General features: G+C 44.9%; 2 protein-coding genes across 5 annotated transcripts; both read left to right on the top strand.

Annotated features, from left to right (window-relative positions):
- The first annotated feature begins 841 nt into the window (after positions 1 to 841).
- Positions 842 to 6,377, top strand: PTGES2 (prostaglandin E synthase 2). Its single transcript, XM_021551434.2, has 7 exons — positions 842 to 1,081; positions 1,961 to 2,155; positions 2,266 to 2,321; positions 2,904 to 3,056; positions 3,447 to 3,647; positions 3,959 to 4,076; positions 4,460 to 6,377. Exons 1-7 carry the CDS (start codon positions 869 to 871, stop codon positions 4,586 to 4,588), a joined length of 1,065 nt encoding a protein of 354 aa, XP_021407109.2. The 5' UTR covers positions 842 to 868; the 3' UTR covers positions 4,589 to 6,377.
- A 1,646-nt stretch (positions 6,378 to 8,023) lies between these two features.
- On the top strand, positions 8,024 to 25,555 carry ODF2 (outer dense fiber of sperm tails 2). Of its 4 annotated transcripts, XM_077787796.1 has the most exons (21): positions 8,024 to 8,057; positions 8,820 to 8,898; positions 9,579 to 9,732; positions 10,900 to 11,016; positions 11,623 to 11,799; positions 13,556 to 13,722; positions 14,747 to 14,876; positions 15,182 to 15,313; positions 16,188 to 16,262; positions 16,753 to 16,824; positions 17,391 to 17,507; positions 18,382 to 18,567; positions 18,850 to 18,959; positions 19,627 to 19,762; positions 20,351 to 20,461; positions 20,640 to 20,744; positions 21,298 to 21,456; positions 22,326 to 22,426; positions 22,961 to 23,123; positions 23,450 to 23,575; positions 24,277 to 25,555. In XM_077787796.1, exons 3-21 carry the CDS (start codon positions 9,625 to 9,627, stop codon positions 24,448 to 24,450), a joined length of 2,466 nt encoding a protein of 821 aa, XP_077643922.1. In that variant the 5' UTR covers positions 8,024 to 8,057; positions 8,820 to 8,898; positions 9,579 to 9,624; the 3' UTR covers positions 24,451 to 25,555. The 4 variants fall into 4 exon arrangements, with proteins under 4 accessions (XP_077643922.1, XP_077643923.1, XP_077643924.1 ...); XM_077787795.1 differs by lacking the exons at positions 8,024 to 8,057; positions 8,820 to 8,898 and having other exon boundaries at positions 8,909 to 9,732; positions 11,626 to 11,799; XM_077787797.1 differs by lacking the exons at positions 23,450 to 23,575; positions 24,277 to 25,555 and having other exon boundaries at positions 11,626 to 11,799; positions 22,326 to 23,061.
- Positions 25,556 to 25,876: the final 321 nt, after the last annotated feature.

Below are 25,876 nucleotides of genomic sequence, written 5' to 3'. Positions count from 1 at the left end.
AACATTGATTGAAGCAGTGCTCCTGAGATCAATGATTCTGTTATTAACTGGGTATTTGGGACAAAGACAAAATAAAAGGTCGTGTCCTCATCTAACATTGCAGCCACCTCTCCTTTCTGTGGGTAATAATCCTGCTCCACTGCAGGGTCAGGCTCATGTTGCACCCCAAATAGAGAAATTGAATATAAATGTAATTAATGGATGTAACCCCATGTTAATAAAACAGCTGATGACTTTCAGTGTGGAGATGTGCACTTGCATTGTGGGTAAGTGTTGGTCAGACTCCCCAGCCGCACTGGGCAGAGAACCACGGAATCCCAGAAGGGATCACAGGGGGTCATCTGGTCTCACTGTCCTGCTCAGGCAGGGTCACCTCAGCACACACAGCACAGGATTGTGTCCAGGCAGTTCTGGAATATCCCCAGTGAGGAAGACTCCAGACCCTCTCTGGACAACCTGTTCAGGGCTCGGTCACTGCACAGGAAGTTTTTCCTCATGTTCAGGTGGAACTTTAGTGCACCAGCTCCTGCCAGTTCCTCTTGTTCTATTGCTCGCCACCACGGCCTGATCCATTCTGTGCCCCCTCTCTGCAGACACCGATGAAATCCCCTCAGCTGCCTTTTCTCGCCGCTAAACAGGCCCAGCTCCCCCACCCTTTTAACCGATTCTTTTACTCCCACTTTAGACTCCGGCGCGCTCCCACATTTGATAATGACAGGGCAGCGGTCCCGCGCGGGGAGTGCCCTCAGCGGGGCGCGGCGCCGCCATGCCCGAGCCCCGCGCACCGCGCCCCGCGCCGCGGCCGGGCCGGGGCGGTGCCGCGGTGCCCGGGGCGGAGCGGCCGCTCTCCGCCCGCCCTCAGCCGAAGATGGCGGGTGCCGGCCGCGTCTGGCGGGTCGGAGCGCTGCCGCTGCCGCCAGCCTGGCGGCTGCGGGCCCCGGGACGAGCCTTCGGCGGCGCGGCGGGACGGGGAGGCGGCGGCGGCGGCCGCCTGGTGCTGGGCGCTGCGTTCGCGCTGGGCGGCAGCGCCGGGCTGTGCCTGGCGGCGCGGCAGCGCCTGCGGGAGCACTCGGCCGCGGAGGTAACGCCGGCTCCCCCGAGCCCGCCGGGCCCTCCCCGGGGACAGCGGCTCCCCGCGGGCCGAGCGGCTCCTTCTGCCCCGCTTTGAGTGCGGGAAGGGCTTAAAACGGGCTGGGAGGCCCCTGGCAGAGCATTCCTTGAGGAGCTGTCAGTGAGGGCTTCCTTGGGGGTGTGGAGCTTTTTCTGTTGTTGCTTGTTCGCAGCACGCTCGCGGGGTTGTGTAACCCAGTAAATTGTAATTGAGAAACAAAGCGGGGTGGCTGCATTTGTTCTTTAATGTGTGAGGAATGATAGGCACGGCCTGTCAGGCTGCTGAGGTGTAGCAGCTTTGCGAAACATCCCGTAACTGATGCTCCCATCGCCCTGGGCTTTCCTTGCCTTGTCCCACCTGTGCCCAGTTTGGTTAATCCCGGGAATATGAATTTGGGCAGACACATGCCTAAAATCAAATGCAAACTCTGCTCTCCCCACTTTGTGGTCTCAACAGAGGCTGTTGTGGGGGTGGGGTTGTCTTGTAAAGGCTTTATTTGTGTTTATTTGAATATTACTGCAAATGGTTGTGGTTTTTTATAAAATTCTGTTTTACAGAATAGAAATCATAAAGGCGTAAACTGTCTGGATTTAGCTTATATTTTTTTTATGGCTGTGGATAGGAGTTTCCAGCACATAAATAGATGTGTAGAGAGTTATTGGTCCCAATGAATAGTGAATATTTAAATATTTTATGCCATTTAAAGAAAGCATCTGGTAGCCAAGATATGCTCATGATCAGATGTTGACATTGAATGTCAGAACCTTCAGGACAGAAATAAGGGTGGAAGGAAGGTCGTATTTATTTTTTTAGCAGAAAATGGAATCGTCTGTTCTCTTTCTTCCCCAGCTGCCTGCAGGGAGCCTGCAGCTCACTCTCTACCAGTATAAAACGTGTCCTTTCTGCAGCAAAGTCCGAGCTTTTCTTGATTATCATGGACTACCCTATAAAATTGTGGAAGTGAACCCAATCATGAGGAAAGAGATCAAATTCTCTTCCTACAGAAAGGTGCCCATCCTGCTAGCTAATGCTGGGAGCCCTCTGGTAAGTCTCCCTGACTTGGAGCCTCAGCATGCAGGGGAAAAGGTTTTGAAGAATTTCCTTTTCAATTTAACCTGTTTCTTTTAAATGGTTGCTTTAAACCTGTTTTTCAGCAATTGAACGACTCCTCGGTGATAATCAGTGCAATAAAGACCTATCTTGTTTCCAGGTAAGAAAACAGGGTGATGAAAGAAGAGTTGACTGTGGAAGGCCCAGGTTAAGTAGAGATTTAGAAGACTCTGAGTGTGCTGTAAGTCTCTTGCTGACCTCAGGCTCTGAAGCTCTGCTGTGATAAGCACCTGGGTGGGGCCTATATGTGTTGTGATGTGTGTGATGTACAGCAAAGCTTGTACCTTTCAGAAGCACTTTCTCATCTGTGTGATTTTTTTGCACAAAATCTACTTAAATATGGACTAGTGTTAGTCCTGGAACTGAGCTTACAATTAGCCAGTTATGATACCTAGAATGAAATGCCGTTGCTGTGCCTATGGCCTGTACTTTAGGTCTACTTGAGAATGGTAGGAAGTTTTATGCCTGCAGAAATTTCTGTTCTGCCACAGACATAGCTATGTGCACTAATAATAGTTATTTGCAAGTAGCTGTTCCAGTCTCTTTCTTTTCCAAATAGAATCTGGAACATTGTGCACTTACTTTTAGAATAATACATTTTATAGTGTGTATCTTTCAATCTGACCTTTGCTCTTGCTCCTTTTTTGTAAGAGCCTGATCAGTGCTGTGTTTCTTTTCACAGGAGGAATAGCTTAGAAGAAATTGTGTCCTTTTATCCAGCTGTTAAAACGGTGACTGAGCAAGGCAAGGAGGTGCTTGAGTATGAGAATAAATACTGGCTCATGCTGGATGAGAAGGAGACCAAGAGAGTCTATCCTGTCAAAGAAGTGAGAGTGTAAGGTCTCTTCAGTTTCTGAGCTCTCCAAACTGTTAGCCTAGTTACCACCACCATGGTCACACAGGCCTTCAGCTACCTAGACTTTCCTTCTTGGCCTTTCCTTTGTGCCACAGAGGATTGTTACTGAGGGAAGGTTTCACTTCCTGTTCTATTTCTCATATTGGGCAGAGAACTTAATACTCTATCTTAGTTTTAAATTCAGTTTGAGATTGGAGGAGTCTTGCCAAAGATAACGATGCTGAGTGCATTTTAGAGAGGTCAGCAGAGTACCTGGGTAAGAGTGATCTTGGAAGGGTCTCTGGCTAGGGCAACTGTGATCCTGCCTCCTGTAGCCCTTCTATCTGTATTAACCTCGTTCACTGAAAACTTTCTTTTGACTGCTCATAGGGAAGAAATGAAGTGGAGAAAATGGGCAGATGATTGGCTTGTTCACCTCATCTCCCCCAATGTTTACCGCACCCCCAAAGAAGCCTTGGCATCCTTTGATTACATTGTCCGTGAGGGGAAGTTTGGCACCTTGGAAGGTCTCTTTGCCAAATACGTGGGGGCTGTTGCCATGTTCTTCGTAAGCAAGAGGCTGAAGAAAAGGTTGGTATCACTAAGCACCAAGTCCACAAGAGGAGAAATAGTGCCTCCTTAGCTGTAAACTCCAGCTGTCAAAGGGCAGAACCTCAGAGTTTTAAACTGAAGCATTTAATTCTGTATGAGTAACAACTGTACTTCTGTAACTGGAGGTACTGAACCCCTCTACTCACCCACTATTTAATTACTGACTGCCCCTTCACTCTGAAATACTGCCCTTACTTGCAAACCAAGACCATCCCATAAGGTGAGAGGTGATAGAAGGTTAAAAAAAGAAACAAACCTGTGTCTTCAAATTGATTCTTCTCTTTATGCAGACACCAGCTTCGAGATGATGTCCGAGAAGATTTGTATGAAGCAGTTAATGAGTGGGTGAAAGCTGTTGGCAAAAATCGACTGTTCATGGGCGGGAACCAGCCAAACCTCGCTGACCTGGTAAGGGTTTCATCCCTGTGGTTATTGTCAGGTGGATCACAAATTATCCTGCTGCTCCTCTCTATAAAATGGTTAATACAAGTACAGGCAGAGAAGTTGAGCTATATGAAATACATTGTCTTTTGTGCAGTAATACAGTTCCCTCATGGTGGGGACTTGCCTAATAACTGCACATAGATCCTGATCCTTCCGTACTCTTTCCTCATGGAAAAACATATTCTTAATTCCCTTTCTGCCATTCACTCCTCCTTGCTAATCAGAAGGATGGATCATATGGCAGGACAGAAGGTAGAGCCATCCTAGCTTGGCTGTTAGGACACTTGTACCTTAAGCCGTTTTCCACTGCTTTTTCAGTGTTGTTCTGACCTCTCTGCTCTACACAGGCAGTGTACGGGGTACTCCGGGTCATGGAAGGGCTGGAAGCCTTTGATGACATGATGGTTCACACCAAAATTCAACCTTGGTACCAGCGCATGGAAGAAGTCATTGAAAAAACTGGAGTTGCAATCTGATGCCAGCTGCAGCTGCCTCCCTGAAGTACTTGCATGGTGAAAACTTCAGAAGAAATGGCTTTTATTTTTAGAGTTGACTGATTACACCTAATGGACTGACATGTGGGCACAGAGACCACCCTGTTCAGAACATCAAGTCGCTGTGAGAGAGCAGTCCAACTGGGTGTTTGTAGAAGGATGGGGACAGGTAAAAGAAAGGGATTTTGGATGCTGCTGGAAAGGAGATGCTCTGAACTGGAGAATGCAGCAAAAAGGCTTCTTTCAGAGAAGAGATATCTTCAGAGCAGGCTACTGTAAGAGCAGGATGCTCGTGGCTGGTGTTATGGCTGTGTCACATGTGGTAGACCTGACCAGCTTTTGCCTCAGGCTGTCTCCTGCTACTCATCCATGTCAGCTGACATGTTTTCCTGACTGAGACACTGGATACTGGTTTTTAAGTAACAATATTTCCTGCAATAAAATCTTGTAAACCTAGTGCTAAGGGAACGGGAGGAATCTGCAGTTCTGGAGAAGGCACCCTTCCTCTGACAGCAGTGAGGCTGCGCTCAGCAAGGCATCTGCTTCACTCTTCCATGTAAACGGTTCTCTCAGGATTTGATTCTGTATGCTCTGCAAGGATAAAGGCTGGCTTTATTCTGTCCCCTTTGTGAGATCTGAGTTCTTATTTTACCCTTTACACCCAAAGAACATGGCCTACAATGAAATCGCAAATGCAGAGCAGTTATTGGAAAGGCTTGTTTTGCATGAGATACCTCTGGAATATCCCTGAGGATCAGTTTGTTCTTGTTTTAGGAAAAAAAGGATTAAGAGCCATCTGCATGGCCAGGGGATCTCTAGATGTTTCTATCATGCAAGAGTAACAAAGGATTGCTGATTTCGCAGTCAGATTAGGAGCTGTACCTGCAGCTAAGTCTTCCGAGTTGTGCTGGGTAGAATCATAGAATGGTTTGGGTTGGAAAGGACCTTAAAAACCATCTTGCTCCAACCGCTGCCATAGGCCAGGTTGCTCCAAGCCCTGTCCAACCTGACCTTGAACACTTTTAGGGATGGGACAGCCACAGCTTCTCTGGTCAAGCTGTGCCAGTGCCTCCCCATCCTCACAGGAGAAGCCACTGCCCCTTGTCAAAGGCCCTCTCTAGCTGCAGAAACCATATTTTTCATAGCAAGAGACAATGCAGGTTCAAATGTGAGTGATCCTCTGCACAGCCCAAGTATCCTTAACTACCACTCTGCTTAAGTTCTGTTTCCCTGGAAGAACAGGCAGGTTTCAGGGAATCTGATTTGTTGTGATATTTCAGGTGCAGCTGAAGTTGGTCTGTAATACAAGTGCTTGCCCAATGTGTGTTCAGGGAGGTTATAACAATGGTGGTGATAGAGGTTTGGGTTTTTTCTGAATGGAAGACTAATTCCAAATTCAGTTATGATCTGACATTGAAGGGAGAAAGAAAATGTTTACAGTACAAATGGCTGCATGGCTGCTCTGACTTGTATTTCTTTAAACTGTTCTGTACTGAAACTTGTGTTCCACAGTATCATCAGGCAATGTTCTTTTAAAGAATTATATTGAGCATGCATAAACAGGAGGTTGAAAAACCCTTGATGATAATTTCAGCATCCACCTCAACCTGAGAGGGAGGAAGATTTTCATGTTAAATGAGGATCTGAAGCACCAAGGGCTCAGTGATTCCACTTCTTGCTGTGCTGTGCTACGTGAATCAGTCATCTCAAGATGAATATCCATAACACTAACATGCCAATAATATTACATTAAATAAAGATTGTTTCAGGATTTTGTATCACCTTTTATGGAGTCTTAGATTTTTAAGGGATTGGAATGGACCTTAGAGATCATTTACTCCCAACCTCTGCTGCCATGGGCAGGGACACCTTCCACTAGACAGGTGCTCAAGGCCTTATCCAACCTGACTTTGAGCACTGCCAGGACTGGGGCATCCGCAGCCTGCCTGGGCAACTTGTGTCAGTGTCTCACCACCCTCACAGGGAAGAATTTCTCCCTAATATCTAACATAAATTACCCCTTTCAATTTTCACCTCGTCCTATCACTACAGTTCCTGATGAGGAGTCCCTCTCTGGCTTTCCTGTAGCCCCCTTCAGATCCTGGAAGGTGCTCTGAGGTTTCCACACAACCTTTCTCTTTTCTAGGCTGAACAGCCCCAACTCTCTCAGCCTGTTTTCACAGGGAAGGTGCTGCAATCCCCTATCAACTTTGTGATCTCCAACATTTCCATGTCCTTGTGTTGGGGACGGCCAGAACTGCACACAAATCTGGTTAACAGCTTACAGTAAAAGTGGCTCTGTACACAATTCTGGTGTCACCTTTAAGACAGCAAAACGGTAAAAAGACAGTAAGACTCAAAGGCAACGCCAAGAAAACTGACTTATTAATCCAGCTATTTAATCCTCTTTTCAGACCTCCCCATTTCTGTGCGGATGCGCGGCCACTCCTGAGGGGGCCGCGATGCGGTGTGCGTGGCCGGGGGTGGCCGGGGGTGCCCGGTGCCCGGGGATGCTCAGTGGTGCCCGGTGCTCGGTTGTGCCCAGTGCCCGGGGGTGGCCGGGGGTGCCTGGGGGTGCTCGGCGCCCGGTGGTGCCCGGTGCCCGGGGGTGCCCGGTGGCCGGGGGTGCCTGGGGGTGCTCAGCGCCCGGTGGTGCCCGGTGCCCGGGGGTGCCCGGTGGCCGGGGGTGCCTGGGGGTGCTCGGCGCCCGGTGGTGCCCGGTGCCCGGGGGTGCCCGGTGCCCGGGGGTGCCTGGGGGTGCTCAGCACCCGGTGGTGCCCGGTGCCCGGGGGTGCCCGGTGCCCGGGGGTGGCCAGGGGTGCTCGGTGGCCGGGGGTTCCCGGGGGTGCCCAGGGGTGCCCGGTGCCCGGGGGTGCCCGGTGCCCGGGGGTGCCCGGTGCCCGGGGTGCCCGGGGATGCTCGGTGGTGCCCGGTGCCCGGTGTGCCCGGTGGCCGGGGTGCCCGGGGGTGCCCGGTGCCCGGTGCCCGGGGGTGCCCAGTGGCGGGGGTGCCCGGTGCTCGGGGTGCCCGGTGCCCGGGGATGCTCGGTGGTCTGTGGTGCCCGGGGTGCCCGGTGCCCGGTGGTGCCCGGTGCCCGGGGTGCCCGGTGCCCGGGGTGCCCGGTGGTGCCCGGTGCCCGGGGTGCCCGGTGCCCGGTGCCCGGTGCCCGGTGCCCGGTGCCCGGTGCCCGGTGCCCGGTGGCGGGGGCGGCGGCTCGGCCGCTCGCGCCGGGCTGCGGGCGGTTACCGGGGGCGGTTACCGCCGCTCAGGGCCGTTCGAATCACCCAATGGTGGAGCCGCGGGCGGCGCGCCGGCGACGGCGGCCGGGACCCTGCGGCCGCTCCTCCTGTCCCTGGTGCGGACAAGGTGCCCAGAGCTCGGCCCACGGCCGCCCTTGCGCCGCTCGCCGTGTTGACAGGGATCTGAAGGCGCTGCGAGCCCCGCGCTCCTGGTGAGAGCGCCGCGACTGCGGGGGGGGCTCGCCCTGTGGGGTGTCCCCTCATCGTGGGGGCGTTCCCTTGCCTTGGAGGGTGTCTCCTCGCCGTTTGTGTGTCCCCTCGCCGTGTGGGCGAGGTCGGATCGCGGGGGATTTTTCCTTCCCGGCCTTGCGGGCTCCTTCGTGCGGGCAGGCCGGCGGCCGCGGGGCTCGGGTAACGGCGCGGGGCGGGCGGGCGTTGGAGCGGCCGGGCCCCGCGGGCTGAAGGCCCGCCCGGCTCGGGGCTGCCAGCAACCACCGACCGCGTCTCCGCCAGCCTGAGGGACCACAGAGTCCCTGGAGAACCTGCAGAGATTGCAGGAGGAATTAACACGTACGAGTGAGCCTCGTTGCTAAGGAGGCACAGTCACGTTTGGTTGTCGCTCGTGGTGATTCAAAGGCGCTGTCGGTGCCTGTCCGCTTCCTGAAGTAAAGGAAGTACTGCTGTGCTCCTTAAAAATCGCAGCTCGAATTTGAAAGTTTGTAAGTGAATAGTGCCATCATGTAATTGTACAAAGCATTTCCACTGTTTAAAACAATTTCCACTGTCAGTAGGAATTATAGTCTGTCCTTCCCTCATCCTGTGCTTTAGAGAGAAAACTAGGGCACACCAACTTTTATTGTTTGCGTTCTTGCACTTGATATGTTTGAGCCTTGGTATTCTCTTAGATCAAAAGGAAGAAGATGTTCAGAAATTGGCATTTTTTCCTCTGAATCATTTTATTATTTCTGTACCAGGTGTATCTCATCTTGCCACGGAGAACGTTCCTCTACGCCCAAGACTGTGTGCAAGAAAGTCAAAGGCTTGAAAGTAGCTGTAAGTAACTTTACCTAGGCTGACAATATCCTTTCTGCCAGAATCAGATTAGTGCTGCCGGTGGCTTTGTGTAAGATTTCCAATTGTGTTATGCCTTTACATCAACTGAGGCTCCAAGATGATGACCTGAACCTTGTGTCTCTAGGCTTTTCTGTGTTGTGTCAGGTTATGGTTATGTGTTTCTGTGGTGATTAAAGAAATGCTGTGATGCAATGGCTTTTAAGGATTTCTGCTTAAAAAAGATGCTCAACATTAAGCACTTATGAAGAAGGATACAGGTTCAGGGTTCTAGGATGGATTGGTCTGATGATTTCCTCATGGTTTTTCTTAACTGTTCAATTAATTCTCCTCTTCTCCCTGCTTCAAATTTCTCTTTGTAATCAGATTTTGTTGGTTATGGGAACCCTTGATTTGCTCAGTTGCTGTATTTGAACTTCAATGATTCTTACAGACACCTGATATTGATCCAGCTGTGTTTGATCTTCAGTAACCAGGTTAAAAGCAGAAAATATTGGAAGCAGAGGAATTATTTGTGTTATTCCTGGCTTTACAGAAGAATAGTGTGAAGTTCAAAATGGCAGATGCTACTGATACAAAGCTCAAATGTTAACCAAGGCTGGCCTCTGTTTCTCTCTGAACACTGAAGGAAATGTTGTTATTTCCAATTTCCTTATTCACAGGTTTCCCTTCATTGTATTTCCCTTTCCCATTTGTGGGAGAACAGCCATGAAGAACCGTTCCTCATCTCCCCCTTTGCACGTCCATGTGGATGAAAACACCCCTGTCCATGTCCATATTAAAAAGGGGCAGAAAACCACACCTGCAAAATGCCAGGTAGGAGTGTGTACCTGGTTGCTTGTAAGGGCTGCAGAGAAGGTGAATGGCCCTAGAAGCATCACAAAGTCTTCCAGGTCTGTTCTACTGTTGTATTAGAGCTGTGAGACTTCATTTCATATTCAGTGGTGAATTTGCAGTGACACATTTGCTATGTTGATTTGTTGAAAGATGATTTTAAATTGCTTTTCATGCTCATGTGAGAAATGTTGCTTCCAACGTGATATCATTTGGTGGATTTTTTCCCTTTTATTTCTTGGGTCTGTGTCTGATAATGTTTTGTATTTGTCTTCATATCTGTTTTTGGAGGAAAGCTTTGAGGAGAGATAGTACTTAGGCATTTCAAGTAGTATCTTGATTGTATTCAAATAAATGTGCATAGAAAAAGAATCTTGATTGAGACCATCTTCTGACGTTAAGGACATTCTCTGTCCACTGAGCTCTGCAGCCAAGAAGATCTCTTCCACTTCCACAGGAGGCACAAGGCAAAACTGAAGCTGAGATTCTAGCTATCCCATACCCTCTTTTTTTGCTGGATATTTATGGAAAGTTGTTCTAAAAAATTGATGGAAGTTGCTATCTCATTCTTCCTTATCTACAGACATCCTGTTCTAAGTCTTCTATTAATTCTGTGTTTGTTGCTAATGGCAGATTTCATAATGGGATGGAATGACAGTGAAAATAATGAGTCCTATGAATTAATCACCAGTAGGGAATGTTTACAGCATCTGATTTTTCTCTGTGGTTTGAATTGTGCAAAAACACTTTAACTCTCCTTGAATTAGAGCAGCTCAAGTTCAATACAAATAAATGTGCATCTTCTAGTTGACTACAGAGTAAGGAAAACACTTCCAGGGCTTTCCAAAATCGATCATGGTATCAAATGATATAGCTACTTTTTTGTGAGGTGAATCTGGGATGAAGAAGGGATCTCCCAGAGATCTGTCAGAACCTACATCCAGCCATCCTCTCAGCTGAATGTGCAATAACCTTTTCTTCTAGCTGGTGTCAGCTTCCTTTGATGGCTGCTACTCATCTCACCTGATGCATCCTGTGAAGCTCTACTGATAGTTCTTTATGAATGATCTTTCATTTAGTTTTGCAGCACTAAAAATTGCAAATGGTTCTTTAAGGGTCTGTAATTTATTTTATTTTCTCTTTCTTTAGCAAAAGCACAAACAGAAATCTAAAGGGGACGGTGTGCGCGCTGTGAGGGTGAAAACTAAGGCCCCTTGGATACCCCCAGGCAAAACAAGTACTCGTGATACCATCTTGAAATGGGAGGTACAGCTGGTTTTGCTCTTTAAAACAAACTTTGAGGCTTAGCCAAGGAGGAAGAGAGCACTTGTGTAGTGAGAGAGTTGGGCAGATCTGAAAGAAGGCTACTGTCCCCTGCCATCTATTTGAAGTGTCTTCTGAAAATCTTTTTCACTTTTTAATGTAGAAAAACTGAAAATTCATAAACAGCCTGTGGCCATGCCTTACTCTTTCTAGAAGCCAGACACGTTTATTTCTATTATTGTAATTTACTGGTGCAATTCAAGATCTCATCTGGAGGCTCAGCAAGAGAATGCTGGTCTCAGTGTCTTCAAAAGCATGGAGTGTTTGTGTAGCATTGCATCATACTTTCTTTCTCATGGTTCAATAGTTTTGCCTGTTGTATTCCTGGCACTTCCTAGATGAGGATTTGAGATTTGATTAGTTTTTCTTCTTTTTCATTGTAGTCTTTCTGCATTCATGACTTGGAAACAGAAGAGCTGTTTGTAAACAATGTTGTTTTTTTTCTTTCCCAGCCTTGCTGCAGTGATGTGACCCAGTGTCTTGTTTTTGGCAATGTTAGAATACTATTTATAATGTTATACTAAAAAAAATATACTCTTTATTCCCTAGCAGGAATCAAGTGAACGGGTGGAAGCTACACCTAATGGTGAGTCTGACAAGATGCAGTCAGTACTGCGCCTCAGTGACCTCTCCACGGACGACGATGGTCCTGCTTGCTGCAAAATCAACAAATATGAAAAGAAGATAGACAGCCTGATGAATATGGTGGGAACACTGAAGAAAGAGGTGAGGAGACAGTGGAAAGACCTGCTGACTGGGGCTTTGTAGCTGATCCTTTGACAAGGGGAGGCTAGAGGCAGGTCTTGGTGCAATGGAAGGCTACTCAGGCTGTTGGTAGCTTGCTTGAAAATCAATCTGAATTGTTTAGAATAGTTGAACTATCCTGGTGAGAAATACACTAAGCCACATTATGAAACATTTCAAAATATTATTAATTTAATAAGGCATTGCTGTGCTTTAGTTTCCAAGTAATCCCTCCTGCTCAAGCCCAAAATCTGAAAACAGATGACTCCAGAAAATGAAGAATACAATGCATTGATGTTTTATTGCCAAAAATCCCCTTATTCAATGATATTATTTATTCTGATTCAGTTTCAAAAATATGCAACCCAGTAATATTGGGTTTTCCAGATAAATAGACTCTTATTTACTTGACACCACTTAAAAATATGTGGGAGATGTTCCAAACTCTCATAAGATGCATCATGATGGGCATAAACTGCATTTTTAACATTGAGTTAACACTCAGAGTAGCAAATTCTGTATTACTATTTTACTCAAAACTACATGATATCAAATCAGTGAACAATAATAGAATTTGAGTAAAGTAGATTCTTACATGAAGCATTTTCCATTTTATTTATGCTACAAAATTTAATGGAATTACCTGCATGATTACAAAGCAAAAAATCAACTTTGGAACCACAGAATCATTAAGAATCACAGAATGAACTAGGTTGGAAAGATCTCTGAAATCATCAAGTCCAACCTATGACCTTAATACCTCCTCATCAACTAAACCATGGCACCAAGTGCCATGTCCAGGCTTTTTTTAAACACGACCAGGGATGGTGAATCCACTGCCTCCCTGGGCAGACGATCCAATGCTGAATCACTCTTTCAGTGAATAATTGTTTCCTGATGTCTAACCTAAACTTCCCTTGGTGCAGCTTGAGTCTGTGTCCTCTCTTCTGTCAGTGGTTGCCTGGGAGAAAAGATCAACCCCCCACCTGGCTACAGCCACCTTTCAGGGAGTTGTAGCAAGTGATGAGGTCACCCCTGAGTCTCACCAGCCTTGTGTTTGAGCATCTCAACATCCTTCCTAAACTGAGGGGCCCAGAACTGGACACAGCACTTCAGGTGCAGCCTCACCAGTGCCATGGGGGAAGAATGACTTCTTCAGCAGAATCATTCTACTGGCCTCACTATTCCTAATACAGACCAGCATGCCTTCTTGGCCACCAAGGCACACTGCTGGCTCATGTTCAGTTGGCTGTCAACCAGTACCCCCAGGTCCTTTTCTGCCTGGCCACTGTCCAGCCACTGTGCCCCCAGCCTGTAGCACTGCAGGGAGTTGTTGTGGCAAAAGTGCAGGACTTGGCACTTGGACTTATTAAAGGTTGGAAAAGACATCCAGGATCACTGAATCCAACCTTTAATCCATCATCACTTTGTTAAATAAACCAGAGCACTGAGTGCCATGTCCAGTTGTTCCTTGAACACCTCCAGGGATGGTGACTCCACCACCTCCTTGGGCTGCCCTTGACAATGGTTTCCATAAAGAAATTCCTCCTCATGTCCAGCCTGAACATCCCCTGACATAGCTTGAGGTCATTCCCTCCTGTCCTGTCACTTGTCACCTGGGAGGAGATACTTCATTTTTTTTTAACTTTCAATAAGTTAATTGCCTATGAGTAGTTCAGTGATTTGGGATGTATCACTTCCAAAGCCCCTGGTTTAAGTTTTATTCCAATATCTTCAGGTCAAGATTCAGCAAATGGAGGAACAGGAGGAAATGACAAAGCGTCTCCTGGAGGAGCAGAAGGAAGAACTGCATGAGGTGACACAAGAGCTGGTAGAAACTGAGAATGAGAACACACGTCTCCGGCGCAACATTGAGCGCATAAAGGAGGAGAAGGACCTGACTGTGTAAGAAAGCTTCACTTCTCACTTTTCCTGCACTAGTGATATTCACAGGCACCTTCCTCCTTTATTGCTGACATGATTTGAGGTTGTAGCTGCTGCTGAAGAACTGATGCACTTGGATTTTTTGTCATTTTTAGAAGGGGGCTCAAGATTGCAGTAGCTGCAGTGAAGGGCTCTAGCATGATTTTTGGAATGGGAAAAATCCCTCCTTTGAGAGGAACCTGAGAGCAGTTGGCTTGTTTGGAGGGTCAGCCTGGCTCTGCAATTAGTATTTTGAAGATGAAGGGATTCTGCTTGAATTGTGATGATATTGATAGAACAATAAATGAATAAACATGGGGCTGAAAACTAGAGGAGAATATTTTACATGCATAAAAATCATACAGAGCCAGGAGTGACAGCCCCTGAGAGGACTGAACCATGGGCTTTTTTTTCTTAGTGATCCTGAAGGTCTGCAAGTCTGACATTTTTGCATCTGCTTTGTATCTAAAGAATTACTGAAGTTTGTGTCTCCAGGGGGACGTTAGTGTTTTAGGAGAGTTAGTTTTAATTTTCCTTAAGAAATACACTTAGAAGTTAATACTTTGCATTCCTTTTTCAGAAAACTCTGTGAATGCTTCTAAGATTACAAGTGCTGGCTAAAAATATTGAGCTGCATATTGTGGTGTGCTCTTCTGTTTTGTGTTTGGCAATTTGGAGTCTTACTTCTGGTATGACATAAGTGCCCAGGGAAAGCACAGCATTGTGTTTTGGGTTTAGCAGTGTGTTCACTTTTGATGTATGCCTGATTTGTCCCCTCTAAATTTCATAGCTGTGATCTTAGCAAGCTCCTGGTGTCTGCTTATTGCCTTTTCTCAAAACAGCTTCCACACTAAAAGAGGGTAAATATTAAGCAGTTTCCATTTAAAGCTTTTTATCCTCTGATTTGAGCTTTTTATGAATTTTAACCCGATCAACTCTATATCAATAGTGGCTGGTACAGCTGCCAAAGCTTCTTGTTTCTCTGATGGCTGAATTCTCTTTGCAGGCTACAGAAGGAGTGCTTGCAGCAGGAGAAGGAGTGTTTGTTGTCCAAGCTGAATGAAGCAGAAAGGGATGGAGCAGCAGCTGCCAGACAAATCCATGCTCTGCGAAATACCATTGGGAGGCTCAACATCGTAGGTGTCCTTTTTGTTCTTGCCTTCAATATGTTGTCCTGTCTTAAAAAAGTAATGTTATAGTTGTTAATTCAGCAAAGCCTAAGAAAAAGTGGAGGGATTTAACATCCTTAAGATGTTTGCTGGTTTGGTTTTAAAGTGGAGTATTTACTTCCAGTTACCTTCTGCACAGAAGTGAACAATTACATCCTTTTGTTTATATTTTGTGGGTTTTGTTTGAGTTGTTGTGTTTTGTTTTTCTCATTCCTTTGTTTATTTTTGTTTCTTTCTTTATTTGTTTGTTTGTTTAATGTTTTTTCCTTCAGGAGAAACACATGAGCAGCACGGATATAAATGCTCTTACAAGACAAAAAGAGCTTCTGCTCCAGAAGTTGAGCACCTTTGAAGAAACCAACCGGACACTCCGAGAACTTCTTGCAGAGCATCAGTCTCGGGAGGTGAGAACTGCTGGGTATGGAGCCTGGCTGATTACAGGAGGCTGTGTTGTCTCGTGGGCTGGAAGGGAATTTTGAATTTGAAATCTTTCAACTCTTTTTCCCAGCCTTGCAGTAGACCCTGTCAACCCATAAATGTTGGATAGTTTTTATTTGGATTTTTTTCTTTATCTCTGCCTAATTCATTGAGTAAGACTGGCTTTTCTACTCTGAGGATGATAGAGCCTCTGAGTCTTTGACTGCATTAAAAGGTTCAGGCCCTGCTGTGTTGCCAGCTGTCTCCTCTGGATATGGCTGTACCTGCTGATCCTGCTGGTCTCAAACGCTGCTGCTGCACTAGGATTGCTGGAGTCTGAGGACTTGATATGGCCTCAGCTAATGGGAGCCTATGGATATTCAGAACTTTGATTTTGTAAGCTCTGAGGGCAACAACAGAGAAACTGGAAACATTCAGTGTTGCATCTACAGAACCATTCTCTATTGTTCATAAGAGCAATAGAAAAACAAAATTTCTATTTTTTCTGTAGTTTATATTCCATTTCAGCAAAAGCAGGCTGGTGGTAACAGTTACCTCAGCCATCAGTGAGGTTGGATAAAAGGTCTGAATTCTTCCACATGACTTTCCCTGAGTAGTGGGAGGGTTCAGAATGATCTTACATTGCCATCATGTTTTTTATTTTAATCTTTGACTGGGAAGTGGAAGAGCTTTCTAAGATGGGTAATGATATGTGAAATATTTAGCGAATACAATGTTTCTGTATATCTTTTAAGAATTACTGCTGCAGCTGGGAAGAAATAGTTGATTTTCCCAGTTCCGTTTAAAGAACCTGTATAAAATTGACGTTTTAGTTAACAATTTTTCTCATGCATTTTGTAGAAAGATACCCAGAAGGTAATGGATCGGCAAGCAATGCTGCTGAAAAGGCTGGCTGACTCAGATGCAGAGAACATGGTAAGCAAACCACTATTTCTCATTTTTTAATGATGCAGCAGAAAGATCTAAAATTACAAGCTTTTCTTTGTCTTATATTCTGCTGTCAAATCTTACTCTAGTGCCTTTTAGGTCAATAAAATAATTATTTGAGCTTTTATTGTAATCACTGATTGAGTTACCTTGTGCCAGTTTTTGTTAATTTCCTTCTCTGTAAAGTGAGACAAGAGTTCTTGCATTTGCAGGAGCTACAAAACTTGCTGTGAGACATAGGTAAATACCCTTTTTAGTCTGTGGAGCCCTGTTGCACAAACGTATGTGTATCCGTTTTGCTTCCTGCTTGAGTAGAATGCATCCTGTTTTTCTGGGGATGAGGATGCTGTTGTTGTAGATGGCAGACCATGCCACAGATGAGGTGGTCTTGACAGGGAGCCAGTTACACCTCTTGCCTTCTACCTGCCATCCTAAATGTGTTTATTCCTGAACATCTGCGTGCTGTTTGTTTTTCCAGCAACTTCAGATCAAGCTTCAGGGAAAGGAAAAGGAAGTGGAAACCCTCACACTTCAGATAGTGGCAGAAAAGGTAATTTTGTTTTTCTGTTTTCACCTCTCTTTTCTACTTTCCAGTTCTGTAAAACCACAGGCAGTCAAAAAGATGAGGTTGTTTGCAGACTGCTGTTTTGAGATCAGATGACTGGCCTGCTTATAAAACTAAGCAGATACCAATACCCACACCATTTTGAGTTCCATATTCTGCTAATAAGACACCTGTGACAAGGATGGATATGTAGAATTCTCTGTGCTTGGGCACTGAATTGCCATTCTGTTTAAGGTCCTGTTGGTTCCCAATGGCAAATTCCAATCTGTTCCTTAGTTAGGAAGTAATGGGGGAATGCAGTGGAAGAGATCAGGTATGAAGTATATTTTGCTCTAGAATATACTTTCAGGCCAGTCATTCACATGTGTTGTACAATAAATGGCTGCTCATTTGGTGCCTTTTTGTTGGACTGGAAGGGCTGTGAGGGTCCATCTGGAGGTGGCTAGATATCATTCAGTGAAGAAATCTGAGATTGCTATTGCATATTATAAAGTGTTCCTTCTATTAGCTTGTTGAGTAAAAACATGTTTGTCTTGTTCCTGCTTATCTAGGATCAGGCAAAGAAAGCATTTGAACTGGCCAGATCCTTGGAGTCTGTGAAAGCCCATTTACAAGCCCAGCTGCGGAGCAAAGAAGCTGAAAACAACCGTCTGGCTGCACAGCTGAAGGTACGTCTGCACTGCTCCCTGGGGATTGTCTCTTCCTTTGCTCCCATGGACTGAATTCACTCACAAGGGGAGCTCAAGAAACTTCTTACCTTGTCTGTTTGACTGAAATATTGGCTGGTGATGTTTATGGTATTAAATCACAATGTGATTTACAAATTAAGTAAAAAATAGAGAAATCTTTTCGCTTTTGAGGCATGAGGCAAAATCTTAGCCTTAAGGTCTATGTGCATTAATTAGATTTTGTTTTTCCTTAGTTAGCCACTCCATAATTACTGGAAAGATTGCTTTGGTTTAGTCAAGCATCAAGACAAACTGGAACTATTTAATTTGCTTTTTTGGAAAACTGCTGTGCCAGTTTGATCACCCTCATTCATCTGTTCTCCAGTATTAATGAGGAGGAGAAATTTCCTCTGGTTTATTTTGATTAGACTTTTATATTTAGCATATGTTGAGATGATGTTACAAGGAACATAAATGTGTTAATAGTTTAGAGGAGCTTTAATCTGTTTTAGTAAGAGCTGCATAAAGCAACATTATTATACACAAACATTTCATCAATAAAAAGAATTTTCTCAGGTAGCTCAAAAGACTGTTAAAACAGTATTTATTTTGGTCAGGAGAGAAATCAGTATTTTAGGAAGAAACTTATGAAAGAAGAAGGGCAGACTCTTGGAAGAAAAGGAAGATGTCATGCTGCCATCTCTTTCAGCGTTTACACGGGATTGTGTAGGTGAAACCTGACTGCAAATACCTCCAGGCTGAACACTGGGGATTTGTGCCTGGTTCTCACCATTTCTAGGAAATTCGTTGCTGCTTTGGATTTGCAGGTGCAATGTGGGCATTAATCCATGTGGTGGGTTTTGTTCCTCCGCAGAATCTGGAAGTCAGTGAAAATCATACTAAGGAAGAGATGGATCTTCTTCTGGAGCAGCTGCAAGACCTGAAGTGCAAGGCAGAGAGCGATAAAGAGGCCCTGAAGAAAGCGGTCCGTGCACAGAAAGAGCGGGCGGAGCGGAGTGAGGAGTATGTGCAGAAACTGACTGCCCAGCTAGCAGAAAAGGTACCTGCTGAAACAGGAGAGGCCTAATTTGAGGTCATGCTTTTAAATTGTTGCCTTCTAGTAGCAGCCCTGGGGAGAGTCTTTTCTCTCAACTAATGAAATTTATTTCTGTCTTGATGCCGTGGCCCATTTATGCCAAGTTTAGAACAAATCCAGTTTGCTTAGCTGTGACTGTATTCACTGCATGTCCTAAGTTAAAGGTATTGTCTGCATATCTCACACCAGTGATGATTTTGTCTTCTCCCTTACTTTTTTCCCTCTTATATTTCCCCTGTCTGACAGGAAAGCGCTCTTGCTGAGGCCCAGTGCAATCTTGAGTCCTGGAAGAATCGCTGCAACAAAGCAATGAAGGAGAAGGATGACCTTGAAATGGAAGTTGTTACACTGAACAGGTTAGAGTAAAATCAGTGCAGAGAAAGAATTATGAGTGGGGATGAGTTCAAAGTTGAATAATAGCATTGAAATTAATGTTTTAATTGAATTGTTTGTAAATAACCAAGCAAAATCAGCACTGCTCAATGGCTAGAGCAGAGTTTGAAGAGGTAGAGAGAGACACATGACTTCTGCTGCTGACTTGCCACAGCAAAAGCAGACTCTTTAAGCTTTGCTGACTCTTAAAACTTTCTTTTGCCATTTGTAATGCCTTGAATTAAGATTATTTTTATTTTGAGATCTTTTTGAATATGGAATGGAAGATATGAAAAGAGATAAGTTATATAGTTGATGTCAGTTTTCTTGTGAAGGTAAATAAATATGTTGGTATCACTGCAGTACAGGTGTTGCTGCGGGGAAAAGTAGGTATGAGTTGAGAGAGGCATATCTTTATCCTGTGCATCTTTGAGACAATTCATTTGAGCTCCAGTGGGACAACTCCAGTGAATTTGCAGAAGGTATAAAAAGATTGAAATAGTCAAACTGTGCTAACAGAGAGGTGTGCATACATGACTGGAGAAGGAAGATGAAAGGATAGGGAAAAGCCATGTTTCTGAAGCTAGTTTCCAAAGGTTAGGAGCCTTACTCTTCATGTCACTTAGGATTAATTTTCTTTCTGTGCGGCAGCCGTGTTGCAGACCAGGTGGAACAACTGGCAAAGATCCAGGAACAGACACGGGATGAAAACGATGCTTTGTCAGAGAAAGTACAGAAGATGAATGGAGAGAACAATATTTTAAAGAGAGACAATGAAAAACTAAAGGTCAGTGACTCTTAAGGGTTTGAAGATTAAATGCTAGTAGGAAAAGAAGGGGGAATTATAACAACTTGCTTGGCCACTGAGGACAGAGTCAAATTTCACCCATTGTTGCTATACAGTTTAAACCAGTTCATATAACATGACTGAGACAGAGCCAGTGTGCTGGGAGGAGACAGAGAAAGTGTACATACTGGGAGAACTGTGTTTCTTCCATGTTTTGGCAAGGAGTATCTCCAACTACTGTTTCATCTAGTTGGGATCTTAAATCTTGTCTTTACACCTTCATGCTACTGACCAGAGAACAAACAGCTGTTGCAGCTCCTACAAAGAGGATAGTAATCTCCAGAACAAAAAAAATGGCATATTTCTACTGTTGTCCTTTACCATGAGTGATCTTGTGGGTGACTTACATATTTTTTTCCATCCGAAACCTCTGTGCTCTGCTGATGCAAATTTGGCTGCCTATTGAAGTCTGAAAAGTTTTGGCAACTTGCATGGACAAAACTGTATTTTCTTAGTCTAGGCAACATTAGAGAGCTCACATGGCAGGTACTTCCAAGCACTCAATGGAGAGTGTTTTCTTTTTTTCAGGCTGCTCTGATTTCAACGGAGGACAAGCTGAACCAAGCACAGATGGAATTGCAACATCTTCAGAACTCTGTCAGGAGCTACGAAGGGTTGATTGAAAACTACATGGCACAGGTGGGTCTCAGAACCTTCAGCCCTTGCACAAAGATGTTTTCTCCTTCCACTGTGGCTTATTCTGTAATGCCTTAGCTATTGCCAACTGGGGCAGTTTCAATTACTTTAAGGCATTGCAAACATGTGTTGAAAACTATTTATAACAGATGAAGTCTGGGGTCTTTTTTTGAATGTCCAGGCACAGATGGCGCAAAAGGAAGCGGATGAGATGGCAGAAAGACTGGAGAAGTGTGAAAAAGAGAACCAGTCAATAAAGGATGACATGAACAAGGCGATTGAAGAGGTAACTATTCCTCTAAAGACATGTTATAGAAAAAGACATGTTATATTCATGGGTCTTAGCATTCTGAATCTAGTGAAAAACAGCTGTGAATAGGAAATAAAAGGCTTATCTTGATTCTGCCTTTTGCATCAGTTTTTTCTCAGAACTTGTTCAATAAGTTTTGCAGAAAGAACATTTAGCAGCTTCTTTGTGACTATATGGCATTCTTCAGATATGTAGAAATTATTTTGTGTGTCCTTTGCTGCAGAATTAATGGTTTTGAACAATAGATTAGGTAGGTTACACCATTAGCTGATGTGGAACAGCTGACCTCAGAAGCAGAGCATGTACTTCTAGTAAGATTGAAGCCCACAATCCAATATACTCATTCTTACACCATCCATAGGGAATTCCAGATCCTAAGTGAAAAATTTTAGGAGCAGGAAAAGACATTAGGCATTGAACTCCAGCACTATCCAAATATCCACACAAAGCTTCATTGAAGTTGAGAAATGTTTTAGTCTTGATCTTACAAACATTTGAAAGTGCCTCACTTTCTCTTCTTTGATTACAGACTCGTGCGACGTTCCAGCAGCAGCTTTCTGAACTGGAAAAGCTGCCTGAGATCCTGAAGTACACTGAGACACAGCTGGCAGAGTGCCATGAGCAGCTCATGTGTTATGAGAAGAAGAACACGGACCTGTGTGCCATGATTGCAGATCTCCGTCAGCTGGTAAGGGACTGGCAGAAAGTACCTGTACCAGTGCAAACCTCAACTGAGAAAGGAGAATGAATTTCTAATCACAGCAAGGTTCAAACTTCATCTCTGTTCTCATCTCTTTCTGAAAATATTAAACGTGCACTGCAAAATAAAGGTGTGTGCCATGTCTTTGTGCAAGAAGTTAGTGGCTTTGCTGGTAACATTCCTTAATATTTGAAAGGTTTCTCATCCCTTGGTGCAGAATCTTTCTGGGACTTGTTAGCAGCCATGGCAGCGCTTGCTAATGCCAGCCCTTGTTTCTGTTTCCTCATCCTCTTGTCAGCTTTCCCTCCTGTAGTTTTCTGGTGATGGTGCTGGCCCAGCCATTTTCTCACTCCCGTTTCAGGTTGCTTTCCCGGTTTCTGTTTTTGGGTCCCAGAAAGGCTGTGAAGGTATTGCAGGACAATTTCAGACAGGGATGACATCTACAGCTGTGCCTCACGACAGCACATGATCTCTGTCTGACCACTTTAGTCTGCTTGGTTTGGAATGATAAACCTCCCTGGTGTTTCAGGTTCTGATGCTGTTGTGGGCTGCTGGCATGTTTGTGGCTGCTGTTGTTGTGTACTTGGCTTGTAGCTGCTGCTCTACATGCAGGAATTTATGGGCCTGGCTTTTCTTTTGCAGTACAGATGACTTTTCCTACACCTTCCCAGACTGTAACTGGGAGCATCAGCAAAATAGATGTTTAGTTCTTTTCTATCCATGGTTCCCTTTCTGAAGCTCTCCAGAAGTTATGAATGGAACATATTTCCTTCTGAGACCTGCATATGTTTTTGGTGGCTGGACATGTGTGTGTGTAGTGACTACTCTGTGAAATAATTAATTCCTGTAATTTTTAGATTGACCTCCAGGGGGACAAAATGGAGATGACAAGAGAGAGATATCAGTCTGCCCAAGAGGAGAAAAAGCAACTCACCTTGAAGGTGGAGGAGCTAGAAAGGTTAGAAATACTGGGCTCTCTTGCCTTTTTAACCTTCCATTTTTATTGTTTTTACAGGGGATTGAAACAGCTTCAGTCTTGTTCCAGTTCCCCACATGCCTCCAGGATTCTGTGCATTTGCTTATCCCACAAGGTTCTCTAATCAATAGCTGTCCACTGATGATTATATGCTTTTGCAGCAGCACGTGTTATGAATGTTGTTAGACAGAATGATGGCTTAGACAGCAAAGAAACCAGCTCCTTGTCCAATCTAGCCTGGCAATTCTGAGGTTACTTGATATTACATTATTTTAACTTATGTTTATACATTTGTTTCAGTGACAGTGTCTCAGAAAATGCAGGTAGATGGATACTCTGTAGGTCCTTCAATATTTGAAATTCTGATTTGACAACTGGAGAACTATTTCCTGGGGCTCTCACCTTTCAAGCAGGAATAGGATCTATTACCAGAGGAGTCAGGACCTGACAAAAGGCAGAATGAAACACACTCCATTTAAAATGAATAGGTTTCCTTCCCTTATTGTCTTAAACTAGAAAACTAGAGTCCACGAGTGCCCAGAACATAGAATTCCTTCAGGTCATAGCAAAACGTGAGGAGTCAATCCACCAGTGTCAGCTGCGGCTGGAGGAGAAGAGCCGTGAGTGCAGCTCCCTGGCACGTCAGCTGGAGATGGCCATTGAGGATGCCAAAAGACAAGTGAGTAATTCCTCATGTTTTTGAATTCACCCAAAGCTACCCAGGCTGTGAAAGAGGAACAGTGAGAATCATGAAAATATCTTCTCAGCTTATGACCAAACCCATTAAAATCATCATGTTCAGTGAAATATAAGTAATGTGCTGGTTCTATTTGTCAGCACTGTTGAAGAACTGAACTCGGTTTGTAACAGAGAAAAGCACAACACTGAGCTGCTGCTTATATATGAGAATGTCAGTTAAATTTTAAGGGGCTTTTGTGGGCAATGGGTAGGGGAAAAAACATTCTTCCACAGACACCTCTTTAACAGAGTTGTTGTTCTGTGTAGGTGGAGCAAGCTCGAGAACGAGCAGTCTCCAGAGAGAAGGCAGCCCAGTCCAAGGTGCTGGATTTGGAGACACAGCTGAGCAGGAATAAAACAGAGCTGAACCAGTTGCATCGGAGCAAAGAGGATGTGAGTGGCTTGTGGAGGATACTCTTGCTGTCCTTGTGGTGCCTTGGCAACAGTTGGATTCCATAAATCATCCTGTGGATATGCTGCTGAGGTCATGCAGAGGTGTGCCTGAATGTGATGTGCTGTTGTGTGTGTCCATGTATGTGTGATGAAGGACATGTCTGCTGTCATCAATTCAGGATTGTGTGGTGATAGGCCAGTCAGAGTACAATGAATGAATGAACCTGGTGTAAAGTTATGTGTGTGTAAGAAAAGAATCAGACTTTCCTTGTGTTCAAAGTAGATTTGCACCAGGTATCATGGACAGATTTCAACTTCATTTCCCCTATCTCAGAGAGAGATGAAAGGATTTCTTTCCTGTCCTATTACCTTGCTTCTTTGCTTTAGTTTTACTTGGAATTGTGTTAGCTGATGGATCAGGTCAAGTTGCTTTTCAGAAAAGGGTGTGTTTCATTCCCGGTAACTACCGCTAATACATTTTAAAAGCCCAACTGATAAGCCACATTGTCTCCTGCTTTTATCAGCGGGTTGCTGAATGGAGTTGGGAACGAGCAGAAATTATAAATATCACAGCACCATCTATGGTAATGTCATCTCCTGCTGTGCTAATTCTGGCTCTCCTCGGCACTTTGGGGGAAGAGTTTAACAGGAGCAGGATGAATGTTGCTGCCTTTCAGCCTGTTTTGTGCTCCCCCGTGCAGGCAGAGCGCCGATACGAAAGCCGCCTCCAGGACCTGCGGGATCGGCTGGAGCAGTCGGAGAGCACCAACCGCAGCATGCAGAACTACGTCCAGTTCCTCAAGTCTTCCTACGACAACGTTTTTAGGGAAAGTGTTTTTCTGGGCTCCCCCAGCCACACTCGCTCTCTTCTCTGACAGCAATGCTTTCCTTGCACCTTTTTTAAGCACACAGAAGGAGCTTTGTTTAAAAAGCCATATTGGTTTAGAAAACTGGATGACATTTCAGAGTCACTGTTGGGAGATTTTTTTAATTGTAAAATGAGAAAATAAAATTATGTTGGCATCTGATCAAAATGTGGGGTATCAGCAATACTGGTTTGGTGCTGGGGGTTAGTGTTACACCATAAACTGAGCTCCAAAACCGTGTGGTTTTGCATATAATGGAAAAGATCCTTTTCCTCCTGTCAGGTCATGATGGTTTCAGCTTTTAAAACCTGCCAGAGGTTTGTTGAGTGTGTTAATTTTTGTAAGAACTCTCTTTGTGCTTCACTTCTCATTCAGTTTCTCTGTTGGAGAGATTACGTGGGGTTTTTAAAAAAAATTTTTATACTATTGGTGTGATGCTGAAAATAACTGAGGTGCCTAGGCTCTACACTCATGAGAGATAATCTCCTGCACAACCACAGTGTTTGTAACAATTTTATACCAGAAATTATGAGTTTGGTTTGGTTTTTTATATTTGATTCTTATATCCTCCCTGATCCTTACCTTTTCTTGTGAGTGTGATGCTGATGTTGCTTTACTCCTCTTACCCCGATTTTCTGATCCTGAGTATACCCACCCAGGATTAAGCCAAAACAATCTAAATTTTAAAGAAGTCATCATCACTTCATTTGAGATCTTGGTGCAAATGCCACGTGAGTTCTGGGGATGTGTGAAATCCTGACTTTGCCTTTAGCCAACTTAGGAGCTGGAGATATTCAACTTCTTCATCAAATTCCTCTACACCTTCTGGAAAATCAGATCTTTTGTATTTCAAGTCTTTAAAGTCCATATGCTCTCTAGTGTCCTACTGTTTCTACTAAATGGTTCTTAGGGGGACAAAAATAAACCTTGTTTTTATTTTTCTCTCTTTTTTATACTATTTATATGCTATGTGATGTGGTCACTGGCAATATTTGTCATGGAAGTTTTCTAAACTAAACAGTTTTCGAGAGATCTGTAATTGTTTGTGTTTAACACTTTAGAAATCCCAGAAGTGCTGGGAGTGAAACCAATAAAGGAATACATTTTAATTGGTTATGGTGGGGATTTCCTCTTTAGTAGATGCGTGTGAATTTGAAGAAGCAAACACATCCCGGGGCTGTTGGTGCAACTGAATTCCAACCTATTTCTGTGGCTCACGGCTGGAGCCTTCCCTCTGCTTCTGCGACAGGGGCTAAGCAGCACAAGGCGGCTCCGGGGAGCACGCACAGAATTAATGGGAAATGGGTGAAACCGCGGCCGTTTCCCGGCCCGCGAGCGCGCCGCTGCCGGGGGCGGGACTCGAACCCGCGGCGCCGGGCCGGGCCGCGCCTCTCCGGCAGGGGGCAGCCACCGCCCCTCCCGCCGGCGCGAGGCG

This window comes from Lonchura striata, chromosome 22, assembly GCF_046129695.1.
Source record: "Lonchura striata isolate bLonStr1 chromosome 22, bLonStr1.mat, whole genome shotgun sequence".
NCBI classification, from domain to species: domain Eukaryota; kingdom Metazoa; phylum Chordata; class Aves; order Passeriformes; family Estrildidae; genus Lonchura; species Lonchura striata.
This window is presented reverse-complemented; position numbering and strand designations above follow the sequence as displayed.